This window comes from Canis aureus, chromosome 1 (assembly GCF_053574225.1).
Source record: "Canis aureus isolate CA01 chromosome 1, VMU_Caureus_v.1.0, whole genome shotgun sequence".
NCBI lineage: Eukaryota > Metazoa > Chordata > Mammalia > Carnivora > Canidae > Canis > Canis aureus.
Genome location: NC_135611.1, coordinates 75,747,026 through 75,772,170, shown reverse-complemented (window position 1 = coordinate 75,772,170; position 25,145 = coordinate 75,747,026). Strand labels below are relative to the sequence as shown.

General features: G+C 40.7%; 1 protein-coding gene across 1 annotated transcript; it reads right to left on the bottom strand.

Annotated features, from left to right (window-relative positions):
* Window positions 1–4,910: 4,910 nt before the first annotated feature.
* Window positions 4,911–21,792, bottom strand: LOC144280865 (nucleoside permease NupC-like). Its single transcript, XM_077843690.1, has 6 exons — window positions 21,559–21,792; window positions 13,345–13,458; window positions 12,739–12,816; window positions 10,409–10,489; window positions 8,905–8,985; window positions 4,911–5,405 (listed from the first exon to the last, which is right to left on the bottom strand). Exons 1-6 carry the CDS (start codon window positions 21,790–21,792, stop codon window positions 5,220–5,222), a joined length of 774 nt encoding a protein of 257 aa, XP_077699816.1. The 3' UTR covers window positions 4,911–5,219.
* Window positions 21,793–25,145: the final 3,353 nt, after the last annotated feature.

Here is a 25,145-nt window from a genome sequence, read left to right as displayed (position 1 = left end):
TCCATTACCTAGATTCAACAATTTTTAAGATTTTCCTATGCTGTTTTGCCTAATTATACTTTTTTTGGTCTTTGTCTTTGATAAAATATCTTCAGGCAAAATCCAAGCATCTAGTCCTTTCTTCCCTGTGTGGGGCATTTTCTTCATAATTCCTATACCATTATCACAAGTTAGTAATAGTTTCTAGGTGTTACATAATTCCCAGTCTATATGCAAATTTCTCCAACGTTGTCTCAAAAATATCTTTTTACATTTAGTTTGAGGCTAGACTTTTGCCGTTATGTCCTGACATCCCCTTAAGTTGCAGAGGTACACCAATGGGGGTGTTTGAAATGTAGCACAATGTTTTCTCCCTAACACAAAGCCCTGGTGCAGTAGAGATCCTCACAGATTCAGAGCTGGAGGAGTTTTGGAAAGCATTCAGCTCCCCCTCTCCCCAGTATTGGAGTCCTTCGACAGGTCAAGGACTGCTGTGCATTCGGTGTTTCCACAAACTCTTCTGGGGTCCCCCCCACCCCGTGCCAGAGTGTAGACTCAGAATAAGACGCCCATAGCTGTCTGACCCGGGGTGAGCTACTGACCTTCTCTGAAGCCAGAACACTCCCGCACTGAAAGGCAGAGCAGAAGCTTGCCGAGCAGATCTCCACTTAAGCATCTCTCCAGCTCGGCTCCCCTCAGTCCACTCTGTGGGCTGACAGATGCCCACGGCACGCTTAGCTGGAGATGCTCCTGGAGCTCCCCGAGGGCACATCTACCTTCCCATAGGCAGACCTGTTGTTCCCCAAACCTGTCCAGGCCAGCTCTCTTTGATATTATCCTCACATAATTTAATCAAATGTCATGAAAATTGATGAAATAGGGATGTTAAAAAGAAACAGAGGTGTTTTCATCTCTTTTGAAATGGTCGATTGAATGCAATGTCAAGACTTAGAGCAGACAAGCTGATAAAAAACTGGCTTCCCCGACCCCTAACTTCGTTGAGCTATAATCGCCATATCACACTGTATAAGAATAAGATGCACAATGTGAAGATCGGATATGTGCATGTGAAATGATTACCACAATAAGTTAAATTACACATCACCTCACATCGTTATGATCTTTTGTGTGTATTGAGAACTTTTAAGATCTATTCTCTTAGCAACTTTCAAATATGCTATAGGATGTTAACTATAGTTACCATGCTGTACATTAGATCTCCAGAATTTATTCCTCTTATAACTGGAAGTTTGTATCCTTTGATCAACATCTCACCATTTCTCCCACCCACCCTCCTGGCTTCCTGGCTTCTGTGAGTTTGACTTTTTTAGACTCGGCATATGTGTGATATCATAGGGTGTTTGTCCTTTTTTGTCTGATTTATTTCACTCAACATAACGCTTTTACAGTCCATCCATGTTGTCACAAGTGGGAAAATTTCCCCTTTTTGTGGCTAATTAATATTCCATTCTATCTATCTATCTATCTATCTATCTATCTATCTATTCATCTCGTTCTCTTTATCCATTCATCCATCGATGGACACAGATTGTTTCCGTGTCTTGGCCATTGTGAGTAATGCTGCAATAAACATGGGGATACACTTAGACACCGATTTCATTTACTTTGGCTAGATAGCCAGAAATGGAATTACTGGATCATATGGCAAAATGTGGCTTCTGAATCAGGTGTAGAGGAGGTGGTTGTAAGACCTAGGGAAAGTTATGAAAATGTGGAAAACCTGTCCACCTCAGATTGCTTCTTAAGAGAGTTTAAGTTCTTGCTCTGCTTTAAAGAAATGGAAACTGGAAATCACTATCGACACATAGAGGTAGATTTTATGAAAGACAGACCACGTAGATCTAATCAGGAGATTCCTTCAAAGAAAGGCCTTGGGTCAACACCCATTGGGGAATGAAAGCAACCTATATATTAAGTTGAAATTAAATATTTAAGGTATGTATGTGCCATCTTTTGTGATTATTTGCTTTAACTTATTTTTTTCAATTAACCACCTATCTACAGGGGATAATATTGGATATAAGGATTCTGTATTAATAATAAATGCTTATCTCAGAGGACGAATGTAAGGAAGAAATGAGATCACACAAATTTTCTACTCCAGTGTCTGGTACACAGCAGGCCCTCTAAATACAAATTCTCATTTTCTTCTCTCTCCTTCAGTGGTAAGGAACCACAACTTCCCAAGACAGCAGATTCTATTTTCAAACAGCTCTGGATCGTGAGAAGCTCTTCTAAAGCCTCCTTATAATTTGTATCTAGTAGCCCTACTTTTATCTTTTGGGTATACACAGAACTAAGGCCATCTACCTGTATTTGAAGACAATCATCTTGTCCCTCCAGCAGTGTTTTCTTCTCTACAGCTAACCCAATAACCCAAGTTGGTTTTTTTTTTAAGATTCTATTTACTTTTTATTATTTATTTATTTATTTATTTATTTTTATTTTTTTAATTTTTTTATGAGAGAGTAAGCCAAATGTGGGGCCAGATCCCAGGGCACTAAGATCATGACCTGGGATGAAGTGAGATACCTATTCACTGAGCCACCCAAGCATCCCAAGTTTTTTTTGTTTTGTTTTTAACTGTCCCTCGGATGATATGTTTTCAAGATTCCCCACTCATTCTTTTGCCTATTCCTTTCTGGGCTCACAACACATGACTCACATTATACTCCACATGTATGTGATATTCTATACATGGAGCCCTAGAACTACTCCACCACTTTGTACTTATTCTGGACACTCTCCTAAAATGGCCATCTGCTTCTGCATGAGTGTTTTGAAAGGTGTCTAATGTTGCAAATATAGGCCTTCCTTTCTGCCAACTAATATTTGCAAGTCCTTTCCTTAGAGACTCCATGAGGGCAGGTCTTCTTTATCTTGAAATTATACATTTGATTTTTTCAGCTTATATGCAGTAATTTCTATGAATTATAGTTCCTTCTACTGGTTTCATTTCTTTTTTTGGCATTTTGATGCAGGTCATCCATGAATCAACTATTTTCCCTACCTTGATGTTGTTGGCTAATTTGAGAAGGGGATCTTCTAAGTCTTTCCTCAAGCTGCTGGTAACTATGTTAGATAGTAAGGGGATGCAGAGACAGCCATGTGACACATTATTAAAGGTTCTTCTCTCCATCCAGTTCATTTAACTAATTCAATTCAACAAATAATTGTTAAGCTGTATATGTATCATTCTAAATGCTGGGGATACAGCAGTGGACAAAACACCAAAGTTTCATCTTTATAAAGCTTGTATTTTAGTAGGTGTCATTTTGGCTAGTAAGTCCTGCCAGCATAATATATATGCTTTTGTCTTCATTTAGTTCAGCTCACACTTATTCATGATACTTTGTTGAGTTCATATGTGTTGAGACTTGTTTTTTGGTCTTTGGGCACATTATAGGTGGCAGCTTGTATAGAACAAATAAGCTTAAGTGTCCATCCTCTAGATTGGCAAAAAGCTTATCATCATACTCTTCGGGGTCCCCTGTCCTTTCTGGATCATTCATGAAGCCTTTGAAAGTTTTGCAGTCTAAAAGGCAATTTCTCCAAACTTCCATTTTCCAGTGGGGAAAAATCAAGTTGGTCAGCCCTTCGTAGTGGCTGTTTCTTGTGACTTGGGGCACTGCTGAACTGATTGTCCTTGTGTCTCATCCCATTACCCTCCCTGCCCTAACCCCTTTCAATTGACCATGTGGTACCTGCTCCACCCAGTACTAGCTGGTGCCTTTCAAAGGATGGTGATGTTACTTCCTCTGGGCCTCCCTCAGTTCAGAGTGCTCTTCAGTGGATTCTCTGGAGAAGTCCTCAGTTCTTGGTCATTGTCCTCTGGGGATGGTGTTCCATAGTTCAGGGGACCTCCTCCCAGGATCTGAAACCCTGCCTTTCTTTAGTTTTGAGAATATTTTGAGTGCAAAGGTAGAGACTGAGACCAAGGTTGAGATATTTTTCTTTTGCAATCCTCAAAATCTAAAAAATGTATTCCATTCTCTTCTTGAGATAATCTTAGTTGATTCAAGCCTTCTCAATTCTTTTTCATTTAAGGTGAAAAAATTTGGATTATTTCCTCAGGAAGGGGAGAGGTTGATGAGGTGCCACTTTAGAGGGTGCTGCTGACCCCTGATTGCTCTCCATGCATACAGCATCAGGATAGTGGTGTTTGCAGCAGTAGCACGAGGGGGATGGGCAAGATACAGTGGTGGGGAAGAAATTTCAAAACTTAATGTATGAATTGCCATTTCTTAGAGGCCACTGTGCATTTTAAAATATCAGGGGTAAAAAGTCTTCTGTGTGTTACCCCAAAACACATGCATTATCTAAGTTGATCCCTAGAACAGCCCTACAAGGGGTTATCATTTTTGCCATTTCACAGATGGTGAGGTAGGTCAGAGAAGCAAAGTAAGGAGTTTGGACATTGGGTCAGTTGGGGCCTGTATTCTGACGTGGTCCACCACGCTGTGTTCCTCTGTGTGGCTCACGGCTCCTGCCCTCTGTACTGACCTGGAGCTTGCTGCACCATCATTCAAGCACAGAGGAACTGCTGGGGGCTTGGATCCCCAATGAATCTCCTATGGATGGAGAGTTTCAGACATGGCTTTTCCCTTTACAAAGAACCGCTGATTTGTTTCCTGAAGTAATACTTCTCATTAACCCAATTACATAATGGGAGTAGAAGGACCTTCACGTGCTAGAGCTAAAGGAGACATCAGTGATCAGGTAACTTGGCTTGTTTCACAGAGTTGAAATCTGAGAGTTAGGGAGCTTAAATGACAGCCAGGCAGAGAAGGAACTGGGGGAGTAACTGGGTTTTCTCATTACAAGCCCAGGGCTTATTTTATTTTATTTTTTGAAAGATTTATTTATTTATTTATTTATTTATTTATTTATTTATTTATTTATTTGAGAGAGAGAGAGAGGGAGAGGGAGAGAGAGAGAGAGGGAGAGAGAGAGAGAGAGAGGCAGAGACACAGGCTGAGGGAGAAGCAGGTTCCATGCAGGGAGCCCGATGTAGGACTTGATCCTGGGTCTCCAGGATCACACCCTGGGCTGAAGGTGGCGCTAAACCACTGAGCCACCCAGGCCGTCCCCCAGGGCTTATTTTAAACTGGTGTTGATAGCTTTAGCTTAGAGGTCGTTGTTATTCTTAGAATAATGAAAATTATTGATGTGTTAAGATTCATAGGACTTCCAATTCTTGCCAAGACAGAGTAACAGGTTCACTTTTCTACCATTAACAGATATAAAATTGGGCAAAATAGATGAAGAACTAATTCCAGGCATCCCAGGGCTGCAGTTCTTGAGGAAAGAGAAACACACAAGGTGAGGTTCACTTCCATGCTGATGTTTTGCCTGAGACATTTTCCAAACTGTAGGGAAGTGGAGCCTAAGCAGAAATCACCAGTCTGGTTGGGGAAAGGACACAAAAATAGAAGGTCAGAGTTGTAAGGCTGCTGGAACTTGCAGATTTGGGTACCAGAGAGGATGAACCTGAAGAGAACTAGCCCCAGAAATCTGTGTAAGGGCTTCCTTCAGATTCTTTGCCAGATCTTCAGCTGTATATACATGGAATGAGACTCTGCAAAGTCAGCTGGGAACAGCTTCTTGGGGATTGAGAGGTGAACCGTGATTTGAGTAGTAGCCACTCAAGAGAGCTATTGGAATTCTGACACAACTAAAGTGGAGGTGGACGCTTACTTGAGACACTGGAAAGGCCCACCTCAGGAGGAAGGACTATGTCCTAGGTGTAAGGGACATGCCATAGCATTGAGAACAAAGATGAAACATTCTGCCTTAACAAAGTCAAAACCCAAGACTCAATAGGATCAAGATGACATGTTAGTAATTCATCTGTTTGTTAAAACAAAATATCACACTTCTTAGAGGAATAGAACAAAATCCAGAGTCTCTATGATATGTCATTCAAAATGTTCAGCATGTAATAAAGATGTCTAGATATGCAAAGAATAATCTTCAATATGTGAATCTTCCTGAATTTGCAACTCCAAAAACTCTCTCAGTTGGCTTTTTTTATTTTGGGAGTGTTTTAGTCTGACTTAAATGATTAATGGAACATAGAATGTCTGGGCTTTGGCAATAAAATTATTTTTTTAAAAAATTGAGGTATAATTGGCATAACACTATATTAATTTAATGCACGCAACATAGTGGTTTGATATATGTGAATATTTTGAAATGATCGCCACAATAAGTAATGATTTTTTTCTTTTTTTATGATTTTTTTCTTGTGATGAGAACTCTTAAGATCTACTCTCTCAACTTTCACATATGCAATACCATATTATATTTTTTATTTTTAAAATTTGATTTAAGGTCAATTAATTAACTTGTAACATATTATTGGTTTCACAGGTAGAGGTCAGTGATTCATCAATATTATATAATTATAGTGCTCATTACATCACGTGTCCTCCTAAATGTTCATACCCAGTTACTCTGTCCACCCACCCCTCTCCCCTCCAGGGACCTTCAGTTTGTTTTCTATAATTAAATAGTCTCTTATGGTTTGTTTCCCTCTCTGATATTGTCTTGTTTTGTTTTTTCTTCCTTTCCCCTATGATGCTCTGTTTTATTTCTTAAATTACTCCTATGAGTGAAATCATATGATAATTGTCTTTCTCTGAATGGCTGAGTTTGCTTAGCATAATATCTTCTAATTCCATCAATGTTGTTGCAAATGGCAAGATTTTTTTTTTTTATGGCTGAGTAGTATTCTATTGTATAGATACCACAATTCTTTATCCATTCATGTGTCGGTGGGCATTGGGATTTTTCCATAGTTGGCCTGAGACCAAGACCTGAGCTGAGACCAAGAGTTGGACACTCAACTGACTGAACCACTCAGGTGCCCCAGATTCCATTGTCTAAAGCAGTATTTCTTTTTTTTTGAAAGTTTATTTATTCTGAAAGAGAGAGAGAGAGAGCAAGTGTGAGGAAAAGAGTTAGAGGGAGAGAGAATTTCAAACAGACTCCACAACAAGCTTGAGCCTGACACGGGGCTCAATCCCAGCACCCATAGAAGATCATGACCTGAGCCAAAACCAAGAGTCAGATGTAAAGCAGTATTTCTAAGTGTGAACCACAGCTCCATCAACATCACCTGGGAACTTGCTAGATGTGCAAGTTCTCAGACTTACTGATTCAAAAACTATGGGGATAGGACCAGCTATCATGTTTGAACAAGCCTTCAATTGTGGTTCTGATGCATATTCATTTGAGAACTCACACCATTGATGTCTGATTCATTGAACTCTACGTCAGTGTGCATATTGAGTCATGTGTAAAGTTTGCAGAGTTTACAAGGCCAATTCATATAAAGTCTCCACTAGCCTAGTCTACTGGCCAGGTACACTTTTCTAAAGTTGGAACACTATTGCCCAAGTAACCGAGCCCTAGCCCTGTGAACTGGTGACTTCCCATCTTCCAGCTTCATCGTGACCGACCATAAACCTCTTTGCTTACACCAAAGGGAAATAGAGACGCCTAAGAACATACCATCAATAACAAGGACAGGTTACAGGTGCCCACAGGGGCTTTCTTAATTGGGAATCATATACCCCACTCTTTCCCTAGGGTAGGAAAGGAGTTAGAGAAAGTGTAGTTGTAAGGGCTTGAATCCCATTAAGGAGGACAGGTGGCCTGCGACATGGGACTCTCCATAAATAATAACTGTACTTTTAGCATAGTAAGTATTCAGTTGAGCACCACAGAAGCATGTGTGCAATTTTACAAGTTTCCCCTCATTATTTGTAATTGTTCTATAAGATGGAATGTGTTGAGCTTCACTTCATGGACTAAATAGAAACTCAGTACATGAGCCCTTTTACCCTGCAGATAGGAGTAATCGAGTCAAGATGGTGTTCTAATTAGTCCTGAGATATTTTATGACTAAAATTATACTAATTTCAACTCCTAAGGAATGAAGTATTGGCTCATTCCTAAAGACTATCCTCCAGGCTAGCAAACTGGGCTTACCAATAAGGCTCAGCCTGCCTGGAGCAGTTGTAAGCCTTGGATTTGGAGCTATGTGTTTCTCTGGGTGACTTGAATTTTGTGTCAGATTCAATTTCCTTGGGACGCTCTGCTGGCAAGCATTCACACGTTGTTTCCTGGGTGTGTAATTCCATTTGCCTGAAGCTACATATTCTGAGTGATGAGGATGATTACCATTTCTTACTTATCCCCCCCTTAGGAATGCTGCTCTTTTGAAGGACACCCCTTGGCATCATAGTTCCTTGCTTAAATGGGCTTCTGTCAAAGCATTTAACCATGTGATTGATCAGAAATATGAAAAGACTTTTGCTTATTGGCATTTTCCTTCAGGCCCATCTAAGACAGTCTGTTAGCCAGTACAGACACATTGAGAATAAGTGCAACTATTTATACAGCTGCAGGGTTGTTGGTGAAAAGTCTTTCTTGGTATTTTTCCTTACCACAAGCATTATACCACAGAAAGTGAGGCTGCCTGTTACATCTGTGCAGCCTCAAGATAAGTGGTGAACTCCCTTTGAGAGGGTGACCTGGTAGCTTCTGAAGGGTAGGTCTGAGACCTAACAATTCAATCAACTCAGAAAAGATTGGTTGAGAATATGTACAGAATCTATATAACACTTAGATAAAATGATTGCATCTTGCCTCCTCTCCATAAACTTTGAAGAACCCAAAATGATGCTAGGGCACTGGGACACTCGGAACGGTTCTCTCTCATACACCATTTCTCTCTCTCTCTTTCTATGGAATCTGGACATTGTCAGTGCTGGGGGTTCCTTATTTTGACACCTTTCCCAGACACTAAAAGACAAAGATGCTGTTATAGTTTTAATTCTCCTTTCAGGGAGATTATCCACTTCAATAGGAGTTTTGTTTTTAGATTTTACAACTTACCTGTCCAACGAATATATTGCCAGCAGCCACTACAGATTCAATAGGAGATGATCCCATAGTAACTAACATTACCCATCCAACCTAAAAGGGGAAAAGGAACAAAGTCAGTGAAGAGCTGTATATGTGACTCTTCAAAGTAGGGATGAAAATCTTTCAAGGAAAATGCTTTCAATAATTGTTGGCAGGCCAGCACTGGTGCATAATGTGAGCGTATGTTATTTAGCCTACAAAGTGGACCCATCAAATCCTCCTATGTGAATGGTAGGGCTGAGTCACTGTATATCCTCTGAATTCATACTTTCATCATACAAACAATTGTCTATCAAAATGTTGTATAAGAGTAATAAATTATAATAATTGCTAACAGTCATGACAAGCTTTGCTGCATACCAAGCACTGTTTTAAGCTCTTGATTCAGGCAATGAATTTAATGATCACAACGACCCTTTATGAGAGGTCCTGTAATCATAGCCATTTTATAGCAAAGGAATCCAAGGCACAGAACACCTGGGTGTCTAAGATCACCCAGCTAGTAAGTAGTGGGATGTAGTTGAGGTTTGGCCTTTTGTGCTAAACTCTCAAATGAACATGGTTTATGGTCCCACTTCTACACTAGCCCTTCCGCTAGAGACTGTGGTGCCTGCTTCAGAATGGGGACATCCTGTTGCATTCTGTCCTTCCTTTCTGCTTAGACATGAGCCCAGTACTGCTGAATGTTCAAGTCAACAATCAGAAAATTACACTGTTGCTGAAATTCTGAATTCAGCTGCTATTCTTTCTCTCTGCCTCTCTGAGTCCCTCTCTCTCCTTCTGCTTTGTCTCTCCTTCCCTCTCATTTATGTGTTTACAAGGATCAAGGGAGGGCTATGGCTGTGCCCAATCTTTGTATGCACCGCCTGGTTTGAGTGTGCATTTGCACTAACTTACACATTTCCTCAGGTTCTGATTTAACACAAGTCTAGTAGAACTGACAGATGCTGAGGTGGCAGGAATGAGATTAACTTTTCAGACGTTTTTTATTTAAAAAAAAAACAAAACTTGTGTGTGCTTATCAAGTCCCTCAGAAACACAAAGCAGCTTCCCCTTCTTGCTTTGATCTTCTAACAACTAGAGCAGGCGTCTCCACTTTTGCAACATCCTGAGGGAAAGCCGGGACTCCGTGTAAGGCACAGGGAAACACAGCCAGGATGAAGGAAGGGTGCTGTTCTCCCCACAGACGTCTGCTCTGCTGGAGTCAATACTTTGGTCAAAGAAGTAATTACTAAGGTTTCCTGAAGATAGCCAGCAGGTCAAAGCCCCGTTAAATGTCTCCGAGATTTGCTCTATGGCTACATGTAGAATTTTTTGGCGAGGGTCTAATAAGTTGGGGTGGAAGAGGAGGTGATGGAGGATCTTGGTATGAACATAAAGGCATGTTGGGAAAACCTAGATAAAAGGCATTTAAGACTTTGTCCCCAAATAAGCAGCTGTACACCTGTCACCCAATCGTTTCAAGTCCCAGTACCTTTCTAATGATCCACTGCATCAATCCAAGGTAGTAAAGCATGGACATTACGGTGCTGAAGAAAACCACGATTGGCAGGACCTGGGGGTGAGTTGGGGGGATGAAAGCAATCATGAGTTGATGTCGGCCTTGGTATATTCGTATGATTCAGATCAGGTCTCTCTCCTGCCTCCTTTGCCCTGCTGAAACATCATCAACATACTGGAAACTCGAATCAAGTGACACTTTAATCAGGCAGTTTCCCCATCTATAATCTCTTATTTGAATTTGCTCTGGATAAGCTTGAGTATATTTCATAAGAAACTTGACTTTTTTTTTTTGTTTGTTTCTCTGCGATGATGTTTTCTTACTGTAGTTACTCAGAGAAGGAATGCAGTTTTGGGGGGGATTTGTAACCAGTAGATCAACAAACTAAAGGCCACTGGCAGATATTCTTGAAGTTCTTATATTAAACAGCCTCATTAGCAGAATATCCTGGTCAAAATTGAGTGCGAGTCACCTCTCAGATTTCTTATTTAGAAAGGCTACAGGGATCAGATATGGCATGATATGTGCTTACATGCACTTTCCAGAGAGTAAGCACTTATTCGTTTAGCTTTTATTTGTTTTTTATTTTTGTATATTTTTAATTGGAGTTCAATTTGAGAACATATAGTATAACACCCAGTGCTCCTCCCGTCAAGTGCCCCCCTCAGTTCATGTCACCCAATCTCCCCATCCACCTGCCCACCTCCTCTTCTACTACCCCTTGTTCGTTTCCCAGAGTTAGGAGTGTCTCATGTTTTGTCACCCTCTCTGATTTTTCCCACTCATTTTCTCTCCTTTTAAAATAACAATTATTTTATTTATAGCTTTTTTTAATTGCTAAAAAAATGAACTTTGGAAGCTAGTTTACTTCAGTGATACCACAATTGTCTTTTTTTGGATCCTGTTTCCCTGACGTTTTTGGGTGCCTTCAATGCAGCCTGTTTCCACAGTGAGCGGTTTCTACCCTGCAGAGAACACACAGAGCTGTGGGCTGGATCCCTCCGCACTCCTGCCCCTATGTACCCCTTCCCCTCTGTTCTCCAGCTAATAGGCCAGGGACAAGCTGCCACCAGACACATAGAATGACCAAGGACAATTCGTACAGAATTAATTCAAAAAATCTATTAATAATATATATTAAAAGACATTCTGTGCCATTACTCAGAGCTCACTTATATGCTTTTATTGGCTTTAATGGGCAAGCAGAGCCTTCCTGAAAGCTTCAGGGAATTATTGGGGCTTATCTCGTGAATGTTCCCACAGGGATTCTGCTTTGGCAGAAAGGATGGAGGCCACTGCTCTGGGGAAGAGGAGGTGGTGGGTGGGTGGGTGGGCAGGAAAAGTCTAAAGAGTAGCAAATTAGGCTTTCCCAGTGACTTTTCTTTTTCCCAGGTCTAGGTTCAATTCTTGATAGCAGCATATTTCCAAACCTTTGGCCTTTTGGAGATGGCTTAGTTATCTCAGCACCAAAGCATCAAATCAGCAGTTTAAAAAATCAACAAGTCAAGAATCAGTATAAAAGATGGTCTTTTATACTGGGTAGTTTGGAGGTAAGCTTAGAGTCCCTAAGTGAGAAAACAATTTAGAAGTATAGAAACAATGGCACTGCAAGAAAGAATGCTGTAGAAAAAGCCAAATTTATCCTTGGGACTCATCAACAAGTATTTGCAGGGTCTTGACAGGGGAAACTGTGCTTCCTGGGTGTGTGGGAGTGCAGGGAGGCCAGAATGCTGTTCCCCTGGAGAATAATGTCCCTCCTTTGGTTGGGAGAAGGGTCAGCCTCCAGGTCTGCTGTGCTGAAGGAAGGACACGAAAGGTTTTGCACGGAAATGGCTCTGGAAGAACAGAGGTGAATGTGGGTGGGCAGCAGTCTCCTGTTGGGAGGCTGATGGGGTTCCTGAGCACAGAGCTGTCACTGATCCTGGGCCTAGAAGCCTTCAGTGGCCATGTGCCCGATCATGGCCAGGTACCAAGTGTTCCTTTCCCTGATGTCACAGATACTATTACCCCATAGGTCTTTTCAGTAGTATCTCAGGCAATGCTAGGAGCCCCCTCAAAACTATTTGTATATTTCTGACTTCCTCTAGATGTTTCTCTCAGTGCTGTAGTCACAAAGAAAATGTTTACAATCTGTGGACTTCAGATAAAATCAGATAAGTGGAAAAAGGCAATGTTGTGCTATCTATGTAGGACATGACCAGCAGGTGTATATCTGGTTTCTGGTCAGGTTCTATCAGAATGTCTATAAAGACCCAGACGATCCTGAAAGGAGGTAACTACTTCAAAAAGGGATTTGGTTTTACCTTAAATGCAAATAAGTGGTCTGCGTACGTGTCACCGAAGACAAATTCTGCACCAGCATTAGTATATTCCAAGAAGGTCTGAGTTAAAGAAAGGAAGAGCCGACAATCATTACAACCTGGAATTGGTGGTTACAGTCGACCAAGGAGGAGCCCAGCAAACTTGCTGGTGAGTTGTGGAAGGACTATCCTCATAGCTTTCCCCGCTCCAGTAGATGGCGTGGAAGTATATTTTTGAGCTATAACTGCATACAGATTTCCTGTCGTTTGTGACATTCAGTATGACTCTGGGATGCTTAAGAAGGAGCCCGCTGTGTCAATCCACTAGGGTAATCCTGTCTGGTGTGCAGAAATAGGTTTATTCATCTGCATTAGTTGACCTACATTTTTGTTTGTGTAGAATATGTTAATCTGTTTAATTATTACTTAATAATTGTTGTCTCTCCCCCATATCATCCATGACATCACTATCCTATCCTGATTGTCCCTTTCATCCCGCCCCAGAGGTGCCAGCTGTGTCAAGCTGAACCTATTTCTGACATGTCTTGAGGATTATATCCAAATACTAAAAGCACTTATTGGCAAGATGTTCATTTGAACTCAACTTACCTGAACTTGTTGGCCCAACCAATCAAAAGCCATAAATCCAGGATCAGTCCTCAGGATTAAGAGCCCAAGAAGAAATTGTAGCCCAATTCTCCAAAAGACAGGCCTCCAGTAAACCTATGCAGAAAGATGAAGAGATAGATCTTACTAGAAAATGAATGCGAAGGTCCGCATAAACACCCAGAGGATGACTATTTCCTTGGAAGCTTCTCACACGTGGCCAATGATCCACCTTCTTTGGGAGCCAAGGCAGTTGTGAGCAGAGAATCCCTTGATAGAATCATGCCCCCAGATCTCAGGGTTGCATTTCCCGGTTCAAATCCCGAGTCTGAGTTCTCCAGCCTCTGGAGAGATGTAACTATTATAGCCTGATAGAATAACTTAGACACAAAGCATAGTCTTAGCGGGGACCCTAAAAGAGGAGGGATCTGGTCCTCTTCATCGTGCTGTAAATACTAGAGACCTATAATTATTTCCTGTCTGGAAAATGGAAAGGCAGAACATGGCTTCCCTGTGTGCCCAAGGTTTGTTAATCTGACAATTTGTAAGTGAATTAAGTGAAACTCCCCCCTGTTGAGGGGCTCTCATTTCATTGTAAAAGGAACCAATTAACTCTAATGCAGACCCAGGGGGTGCAGCAGCAATGGACAATCATCTGCTTTCATTTGTGGTGTGGAGATGAGTGGGCTGCAAAGAACTGTGGGATTGGAGGCATGGAAACGGGCAGAGATGTTGACTGGAGGTGGCCAAGGGCTTTGGATCCTATTAGGTGACTGGTTTTTTTTGGGTCAAGCTTTCAGAAAGTCAGTAAAGTCTACTGGAGTTTGCTTTCTGAGTCATGTGTGAAGGCTTCAATGTCTCCAGATTCTTGCCCATTTCACGGGTTACAGGCTGGCAGAATGAGGATGAGAACTGAATTCAAGGAAACAAAACTGTTTAAGGACAGAGTTTGGCAGGAAAATAGCCTAACTTGCAAATAGAAGTTTGATAAACTGCAGAATCTAGCAGTAGAATATTCGATTATTACCGGCCTGGAGAAATTGGGATCAAAATAGATAAGGAAGTTATCCTTCTAGAAATTATACAGACTCTTTCATTGTGACTATAAAGATAAATAGACAAAAAAATAATGTGCTTAAGTCATGAGGGTGGAGCCATTGATGGTTTTCATGTCCTTCCATCCAGTTTTCATTATACACAATGGGTCACTTCTCCCTTAAAACACTCTTGTCCCTGGCTTCTGTGATACAGATGTTGGTAATCTCCTCCTACCACCCAGACTTCTCCATTTCTTGTTTCCTATCAGCCTTTCTTCTCAACCCTTAATGTGACATATAGTTTCCTGGGTCTTAGGGGTTCTCATTCAGTCGTCTAACAAATATTTTTTTGTGTACCTGCTATGGTTTATGCAATGCTGGCCGCTGAGACTGCATATATCATCCCTGTTCTCATGGAATTTAGAAGAGAAGCTGTCAACTATAAGTTACACCCTTAATTATTTTACTATACTCATGATAAAGACCTAAGAAGTTCAAATCCTACACTTTGTAAAGCTTTTACAAATTTATTAGAAGTAACTTAGCTGTGCCAGATTTTCCACAATCCCTTAGTCATATGGGAAACAGAAATGTTCTTTTTAAAACGAAATATTTTATTTAAATTCAATTTGCCAACATATTGTATAACACCAAGTGCTTATTCTATCAGGTACTCCTTGTGCTGTCACCCAGTGACCCCATCCTTAGTGCTGTCACCCAGTGCTGGGTGCTCCTTGTGCTGTCACCCAGTGACCCCATCCCCCCACCCACATCCCCTCCTGCAACCCTTTGTTTGTTTCCCAGAATTAGGAGTCTCTCATGGTTTGCCTCCCTCTCTAATTTTTCCCACACAGTTTCCCTCCTTTCTCTTATCGTCCCTTTCGTTATTTCTTATATTCCACATGTGACTGAAACCATATGATGATTGTCCTCCGATTGACTTATTTCACTCAGCATAATATCCTCCAGTTCCATCCACATCGAAGCGAATGGTGGGTATTTGTCCTTTCTTATGAATGAGTAATATTCCTTTGTATATACACAACACATCTTCTTTACCCATTCATCTGTCAAAGGACATTGAAGGTCCTTCCACAATTTGGCTATTGTGAACTTGCTGCTGTGAACATTGGAGTGCAGGTGTCCCGGAATTTTACTTTATCTGTATATCTGTGGTAAATACCCAGTAGTGCAATTGCTGAGTCATAGGACAACTCTATTTTTAACTCTTTGAGGAACTTTCATACTGTTTTCCAGGGTGGCTGTACCAGTTTGCATTCCCACTAACAGTAGAAGAGTTCCCCTTCTCCACATCCTCTCCAACCTTTATTGTTTCCTGTCTTGTTAGTTTTAGCCATTCTCACTGGTAAGAAGTTGTATCTCATTGTAGTTTTGATTTGTATTTCCCTGATGACAAGTGATGTGGAGCATTTTCTCATGTGCTTTTGGCCATGTGTAGGTTCTTTTTGCAGAAGTGTCTGTTCATGTCTTCTGCTCATTTCATGACTGGAATTTTTGTTTCTTGGGTGTTGAGTTTGATAAGTTCTTTATAGATTTTGGGTACTAACCCTTTATATGATATGTCATTTGCAAACATCTTCTCCCATTCAGTAACTTTTCTTTTAGTTTTGTTGATTGTTTCCCTCGCTATGCAGAAGCTTTTTATCTTGATGAAGTCCCAACAGTTCATTTTTGCTTTTGTTTCCCTTGCCTTCACAGGTGTGTCTTGCAAGATGTTACTGTGGCCAAGTCCAAACAAGTTGTTGCCTGTGTTCTCCTCTAGGATTTTAATGGGTTCTTATTGCATATTTAGATTTTTCAAACATTTTGATTTTTTTTTCTTTGTGTGTGGTGTGAGAGAAGATCCATTTCCATTCTTCTTCACATGGCTCTCCAATTTTTCCAATACCATTTGTTGAAGAGACTCTCTTTTCTCCAGTGGATATTCTTTCCTGCTTTGTGGAAGAAGGGTAAATCATAGAGGTGAGGGTCCATCTCTGGGGTCACTATTCTGTTCCATTGATCTATGCATCTGTTTTTGTGCCAGTACCATTCTGTCTTGATGATCACAACTTTGTAATGCAGCTCGAAGCCAGGCATTAGATGCTCTCCAGCATTGGTTTTCTTTTTCAGTAATCCTCTGGGTATTTGGGGGTCTTTCCTGAGTACATACAAATCTTAAGATTATTTGTTCCAATTCTGTGAAGAAAGAGCAAGGTGTTGATAAGGATTGCATGTAATGTGTAAATTGCTCTGGGAAGTATAGACTTTTTCACAATATTTATTCTCCCAATCCACAAACATGGACTTTGTTTCTTTGTGTCTTCCTCAGTTTCTTTAATAAGTATTTTGTAGTTTTTAGAGTATACATCCTTTACCTCTTTGGTTAGATATATTCCTAGGTTTCTTATGCTTTGGGTGCAATTATAAAAGGGATTGATTCCTTAATTTCTATTTCTTCAGTCTCATTGTTAGTGTACAGAAATGCCACTGATTTCTCTGCATTGATTTTGTATCCTGCCACACTGCCAACTTGCTGTGAGTTCCAGAAATCTTGGGGTGGAGTCTTTGGGTTTTCTTTTTTTTTTTCTTTTTAAAAAAACTTTACTCCTTTTAAAAAATTTTATTTATTTATTCATGAGAGAGAGAGAGAGAGATAGAGAGAGATAGAGAGAGAGAGAGAGAGAGAGAGAGAGGCAGAGACACAGGCAGAGGGAGAAGCAGGCTCCATGCAGGGAGCCTGACATGGGACTCGATCTCCAGTCTCCAGGATCAGGCCCTGAGCTGAAGGTGGCTCTAAACCACTGAGCCACCGGGGCTGCCCTGGGTTTTCTATATATAGTGTCATGTCATCTGTGAAGTGGGAGAAGTTGACTTCTTCTTTGCCAATTTGAATGCCTTTTATTTCTTTTTGTTGTCTGATTCCTAGGCTAGGACTTCTAGTACTATGTTGAATAACAGTGGTGGGAATGGACAGCCCTGTCGTGTTCCTGATCTTAGGGGGAAGGCTCTCAGTTTTTCCTCATTGAGAGTGATATTTGCTGTGGGCTTTTCATAGATGGCTTTTATTGTATGAGGAATGTTCCGTCTATCCCTACACTTTTTAAAAAAGATTTTATTTATTTGTTCATGAGAGACACACACAGAGTGAGAGAGAGAGAGACTGGCAGAGACACAGGCAGAGGGAGAAGCAGGCTCCATGCAGGGAGCCCGACATGGGACTCGATCCCGGGTCTCCAGGATCACACCCTGGGCTGAAGGCGGCACCAAACCATTGAGCCACCAGGGCTGCCCCTGAGCCACCCCAGGCTGCCCTATCCCTACACTTTGAAGAGTTTTAATCAGGAATGAATGCTGAATTTTGTCAAATGCTTTCTTTGCATATACTGAGAGGATCATATGGTTCTTGTCTTTTCTCTTATTGATGTGATGTAACAGGTTGATTGTTTTACAAATGTTGAACCAGCCTTGCATCCCAGGGAAAATTCCATGCGGTCATATTGAATAATCCTCTTAATATACTGTTGGATCCTATTGGCTAGTATCTTGGTGAAAACTTTTGCATCCATGTTCATCAGGGATATTGGTCTGCAATTCTCCTTTTTGTTGGGGTCTTTGTCTGGTTTGGGATCAAGGTAATGTTGGCCTCATAAAATGAGTTTGGAAGTATTCTTTCCCTTTCTATCCTTTGAAACAGCTTTAGTAGAATAGGTATTATTTCTGCTTTAAATGTTTTTTAGAGTTCCCCTGGGAAGCCATCTGGCCCTGGACCTTTGTGTTTTGGGAGGATTGTAATGACTTCTTCAATTTCCTCCCTGGTTATTGGCCTGTGCACGTTTTCTATTTCTTGCTGTTTCAGTTTTGGTAATTTGTGAGTTTCCAGAAATGCATCCATTTCTTTCATATTGCCTAAGTTGTTGGCATATAGCTGCTCATATTTTCAAAATTTGTATTTTCTTGATATTGGCTGTGATCTCTCCTCTTTCATCCGTGATTTAATATCAGTCTTCTCTTTTCTTTTTAATAAGGCTGGCTAAGGGTTTATCTATCTTATTAATTCTTTCAAAGAACCAGCTCCTTGTTTTGTTGATCTCTCCTACAGATCGTCTGATCTCTATCTCATTGAGTTCTGCTCTAATCTTTATTATCGCTCTTCTTCTGCTTGGTTTAGGCTTTATTTGCTGTTGTTTCTCCAAATCCTTTAGGTGCAAGGTTAGCTTGTATATTTGAGTTTTTCCCAGTTTTTTGAGGGAGGCTTGTATTGGAATGCATTTCCCTCTTAGGACTGCTTTTGCTGTATCTCAAAGATTTTGAATGTTTGTGTTTTCATTTTCACTAGTTTCCATGAATCTTTTAAGTTCTATTCTAATTCCCTGGCTGATCCATTCATCTTTTAGTAGGACGCTCTTTAACCTCCATGTTTTTGGGTTTCTTCCAAATTTCTTCTTGTGATTGAGTTCTAGTTTTAAAGCACTGTGGTCTGAAAATATGCAGAGGACAATCCCAATCTTTTGGTATTGGTTGAGACCTGATTTCTGACCCAATATGTTGTCTATTCTAGAGAAAGTTCCACGTGCGCTTGGGAAGAATGTGTATTCAGTTGCATTTGGATGCAATGTTCTGTATATATCTGTAAAAACTCTTTGATAAAGTATCATTCAAGACCCTTGTTTCTTTGGTGATGTTCTGCTTAGAAGATCTGTTACTTGCTGAGAGTGCCCTGTTGAAGTCTCCTACTGTTAGTATATGATTATCTAAGTATCTCTTTACTTTGGTTATAATGGATTGATATACTTGGTGGCTCCCACATTAAGGGCATAACTATTCATGATTCTTAGGTCTTCTTGTTGGATAGACCCTTTAAGTATGATATAGTGTCCTTCTTCATCTCTTACTACCGTCTTTGGGATAAACTCTAGTTTATCTGATATGAGGATTGCTAATTCAGCTTTCTTTTGAGGGCCATTTGAATGGTAAATGGTTCTCCACCCCTTCATTTTCAGGCTGGAGGTGTCCTTAGGTCTAAAATGAGTCTCTTGTAGACAGCATATAGATGGGTTTTGCTTTTTTATCCAGTCTGATGCCCTGTGTCTTTGGATAGGATCATTTAGCCCATTTACGTTCAGACTAACTATTGAAAGATATGAATCTAGTGTCATTGTATTATGTATTCAGTCCCTGTATTTGTGGATTGTTTCTTTGGGCTCCCTCTTTCTTTTTACTGGGTCCCCCTTAATATTTCTTGCAGAGCTGGTTTTGGGGTCACATATTCTTTCAGTTTCTGCCTAGCTCTTTCAGAGCTGCCTCTTGGAAGCTCTTTATCTCTCCTTCGATTCTGAATGACAGCCTTGTTGAATAAAGTATTCGTGGTTGCATGTTCTTCTCATTTAGTACCCTGTCAATATCATGCCAGACCTTTCTGGCCTGCCAGGCTCTGTGGAGAGGTCTGCTGTTAATCTGATATTTCTCCCAATATAAGTGAAAAATCTCTTGTCCCTCACTGCTTTAAGGACTTTCTCTTTCTCTTTGAAACTTGCAAGTTTCAGTATTTAACGCCAAGGTGTTGAATGATCTTTATTGATTTGGGGGAGGGTCTTCTCTACCTCTTGGATCTGAATGCCTGCTTCTTTCCCCAGATTAGGGAAGTTCTCAGCTATTATTTATTCAAATATCCTTTATGGTCCTCTCTTTCTCTCTCAGCCATTTCTGGAATCCCAATTAGATGTATATTTTTCCTTCTCAAGCTATCATTTATTTCCCTAAGCTTTTCCTCATGAGTTCTTAATTGTTTTTCTCTTTTTTCCTCAGCTTCCTTCTTTTTCTGTCAACTTGCCTCTTATATCTCTCACTCTCTCTTCCACTCCATTAACCCTAGCAGTTAGAGCATCCAGTTTTGATTGCATCTCATTTAATCTATTTTAAATTTTGGCCTGAGGAGATCTCAATTCTGTAATAATGAAGTCTCTAGAACCCTTTATGTTTTTTCCAGAACCACGGGTAGCTTTTTAATTATACTTCTGAATTGAATTTCTGACATTGTATTTAAATCCTAATTCTGTAATTCTAGGACAGAGAGTATTGTTCTGCTTATTTCTTTTGTGATGAATTCTTCTTCCTAGTCATTTTGTCCATTGCATAGTGGCTGTATGAGCAAGCTGATTCAAAAATATCAACCACAACCTAAATTAAATACATTGTAGATGATTCCAAAGCAGTCAAAAAAATTAAACAAAAAAAACACAACAAAATAAAATGAGATCTCTAAAGTGAAAAACAAATAGTAAAACAAAGTAGTTAAAATAAAATACCAAAAACAAAGAAGAAGAAAAGAAAAAGGAAAAGAGAGAGAGAAAAAAAAGGGCTGGAAATGGTAGTTGGGAGGAAGCTGTAGTGGAGAGTGAATGTAGTCTCCCTGAGGGGTCCTAGAGGATGATCATCTTGGTTCTGAGTGTTTTTTCTTCTGTACTTTAGAAGGTGCTTAATTCCAAAGACACAACATTGACCATAAAATCCTAAACAAGATAAAGGAGAGGGCAGAATGGGAAGGAACAGAGAATATAATCTCACAGAATGAAACACCAGAGTGTCCCACTTGGTTCTGGGTGTATTTTGGTTGTGTGTTGGAAGGTACTAACTTCCACCATTGTAAAACAAAACGAGGCAGAAAAAACAAAAATAAATACCCATATCTTGTATATCTACCAAAATCAAATTGAATAGATTGAAGGGAATCCAGAAGTGAAAAAGATACCTAAGACATGCAATTGTAGTAATATGAACGTCGAAAGGGGAAAAAAACTTAAAAAAATGTAGAGTTGGTAAAATATTGTAGTTAAGTTGGGAAAAGAGAAAAATACTGCAAATTTTTAGTCTGATATAAAAACAAGTCGTAATGAAAAAAAATCCTCTAGTTCTTTATGCTATTGTCCCTCAGTCCTGAAGCTTTCCAGTGCTGCTTGGTCAATAAACTTGCTTTTCTCTTGCTCCTCCTTTGTTCTTCTGGGGGAGGGTCTGCTGCACTGATTCTTAGATGTCTGTGCTTGGGTGGAGATATCCCATCCCTTGCCAGATGCTGGGCTCAGTGTGAGCTGTTTATCCTGTGAGACTTTTGTTCCCTAGACACCCTGCCTCTCCCAGGCACAAGGTAAAACAAAGAGGGGGAAAATGGCAGCCAGCAGACTTCCATCTCTGGAGTCAAGCTCCCTGCGAGTGCTGAACCACAGTCTCCCAGTCCACACTGGCCTAGTTGCTCCTGGTGGCAGGTGTGGGTGCACTGATCTGCACATTTACCAAGCGCCCAGTGGCAGGAGAGTTCTTGCTTTCCTGTGCCCTCCTGGCTTCCCCCTGTCCCAAGACAGCCGGCTTTGTCTGCTTTGGTGCCCTTGGATGGAGGGCCCTGCACCACTGGATCCATGGTCCTGGGGACTGCCTCTCCCAAAGGGAACAGAAGACAGCCACCTCTGTCTGTTGCTGGGCTTTAGTGTAAAGGTAGCTCCAGAGCCGGCCTGCATAACTAGTGGGTTTCTCCCAAATGCCCCAGAAGACTGCGGTGCTCCTTTACTGATATCAGACCTTGATTTTTGGTGAGCTTTCCTCTGGATACTCCTCCTCTTACAGTGACTCCAGGAATCTTGTGGCTTCACTGCCCCTCCTGTGATTCTGCCCAACTGCCCTGCTAAGCACTTTTCCATCAGGGAAAACTCAGGCACAGATTTTTAAAGTTCCTGCTTCTCCAGGGCTGAGCTTTCATGTCCCGGAGGCTTTCACCACTCAGCTTTAGCCCTGCTAGTCACAGTTTCCCTCCCCCACCTTATTTCTTTTTAATATTTTCACCTTCCTACCTTGTTTGAAGTGAAAGCTTTTCTCTCTGTAGCATTCCAGCTGTTCTCTCCTTACATCTCAGGTCGAATTTTTAGGTGTTCAGGATGTTTAGAAAGTTATCTAGGTAGGTTTGTGGGACTAACTTAGATGAGGAACCCTACTTTTCAGCCATCTTGCCCAATCCCAGAAATAGGTTTATTTGCATTTTATAGATAGGGAAAATGAGGCATAGAAAGGTTTTATAAATTTCTAAGGTAATGGAACTAGTGCCTGGGACTAGAGTTTGAACCCTGGCAGCTCAGCTCCAGAGCTGGACTCCTAGCTACTGAAATAAACTTCCACCCCCAACAGAAGTAGCAACCAGTTTGTTGTTTTCCATTTGCTGTAAGAGCTTTTCCAAATCCAATAGCACAACAATTGTTCATTTAAGCAGAAGGAATCTGGTTACCTAAAATACACCTATTTATGTTGGGCATTTGGATGCTTTTAATGATTCCATTTAGTTTTAACATGGAAAACACTACTAAATTGAAGATTGGCCTTGAAGAGTATCAGGAAGGCCACTAGTCATGGTACAACACAGTTTTGCACAACAGGCAAATCCATGTGCCCTACGTTGCCAAGAAAGGGAATGTGAAGGTGATTCAGACATCGGGCTTGAAAGAAGACCCACTTCAGTTTGTTATAACTTACTATAGTTTATCATGTAAAGGGAAAAATTAGCAGCGACACCAATGTGTTACCTTTAGCCGACTATGGGGAACAGATAGAGGTGGGAGGAAGAGTTCCAATTTCTCAGTTACATACTTGTCTATCACTTGCAATTTTTGTTAGGAGTATGCATTTTTGATGGGATTTTAAAATGTTTTTAACAGTGATCTAATTAACCATTCCTACTTATGTGAAGATGAACCATTTTGTAATTCATTTATTCATTGAATGAGCAAATATTTACTGAGTGTCAATGAGATGCCAGGTGCGAGGTACTAGAGATACATAAGAATTAGTAGTCTAGTGGTCAGACAGACATAAGGGCCAACAATTATGGAATGAGGTAGATACTCTTCAGTTGAAGGGATTTAGATTAGACCAGGGAATACTGTCCCCAACTCTGCTTTTAGCCATAGTAATCTATGGGTTTGGTGTCTCTATGTGACTGGGGTAGGGTGGCTAGAGGAGATGGAAGCATTTATGAATGACCTAGGGTTCTACAATTCTCTTATCTTATGGAAATTACTGGAAGCATGCCCAGCACATGGAAGATGTAGGCCTCGTTCTGCATATTAATATAGCTCACAAAATATCAGTTTTTCTCTGCTCCTGGTTTCTCATGGCAAACTGGTTGCTTCTCAGTTGCCAGAGGACTACATTTCAAGGTTGTCATTTAAATACTTTTCTCAGTTGCATGATTATAGGCTGCATCCCTACTATCAGAAACTTGTCCTCCAATTTTGCAAAAGGCATAACAGGTGAGAGGGGCTGGCTTGATGCAGATTCATTGTTTACTTTCTAGAGTCCCCTGAAATGAAAATGCCAAGTAGTCCACTAAGGACCGGGGTTGAAATTACTCACTCTACCTCCAGAGGTCAATCACATCGCCTTTGTAATATAAAAGAAAACGTAATGATCCTAGGTTTATGCTGTCTTTAGATCCTGAAAGAGAATAGCTAAGGGTATGCTTTCCTTCAGCTTAAAACAATTTTTAAAATTAAGCAACAGGTTGTAAAAAGTTGCTTTTCTCAGGACCATATGGTTCATTAGTACCATACAGTGCACATGTACCAGACGTTTCTTTCTTAAGTCCTGTATTCCTGCCTGTTTAATATGTGAATGATTGCCTCCCCATCCCTGCCTCCAGTACATCTAGGGTAGTTTAATGCTTCCTGGCACGCTGTGTCTTTCAATACCTTCTTTACAAGCATGCCTGATTTTGGAATTGTTCTGTAATTGGAAGTCAGCCTCATGGGCAAGAGCACACCTTAAGCTCTTCACATGGCCTCCCAGCCTAATTAAGCCTCAGAAATATTAAAGCAATTATTTGGGAACACTTGCAAAATGAATGCATGTTGGTAATCTATATAGTTACAGAGACCTTCTTACTCAGATCTAACTGCTTGGGGGTGCTGATTTTATTAACGAAATGAAGAAAAATCAGAGAACATTCTTCACACCCCATGACTACAGTCTGCTCTTTGCTGAGACAATAAGGCCTCTGCAGGTCCAGAGAACTTGTGTATAGCCATGGCTTCTGCTTTGGTGACAGAAATGCCATTTCTGCCCCCTCTCCTTTTCAAGCCCATAGAAAACAATGAACAGAATAAGAAGCAATAAACCAAGCTTCCACCTTCATTAAAATTAGGAAATATTCATATCTGGATTCATGATACAGTGTTTATAAAAGGTGTTTCAGACTAGTGAAAACTGTACTGATGTGAAGACGGGCACAGAGAGAAGTATGGCAGCTTCAAATTTCCTGGGCTGCCTAGACAGAGTGCAGAATTCCTCAAAATAGTTGTCACAGCCTTGTCTTGAAACAGGCTTAGGGTGCATAGATTCACAGCAATGTTCTGTCAGCACCGAGGGATCTCAGATGTATAGGAAGCACATGGATACCCTATCTTGGCCATCTTAGAAGACTACAGGTAGGTGGGTGTAGGGTGAACTGAGGGGAACAAGCAGCTTCCCAGCTTTTATGTTTGCTAAAGACGAGTGGAGACATCACCATGTACCCAAAACTCCAATAAGGGGAGGAGGGGAACTTTCTGCCAGTCCAGAGCCCATTCAACATTTATAGGGGATTGGTAAGATTTCTGGATACAATAAGCCCAAAGTTATCATCAGCTCATTTGTCTGGTCTGTGCCCTTACTCTTCTTTCTCATGTGGCTCAAGAATAATATGCCCTCCTCAGCTCAAGGATGGAAAATATTAAAAAAGAAATCAGCATG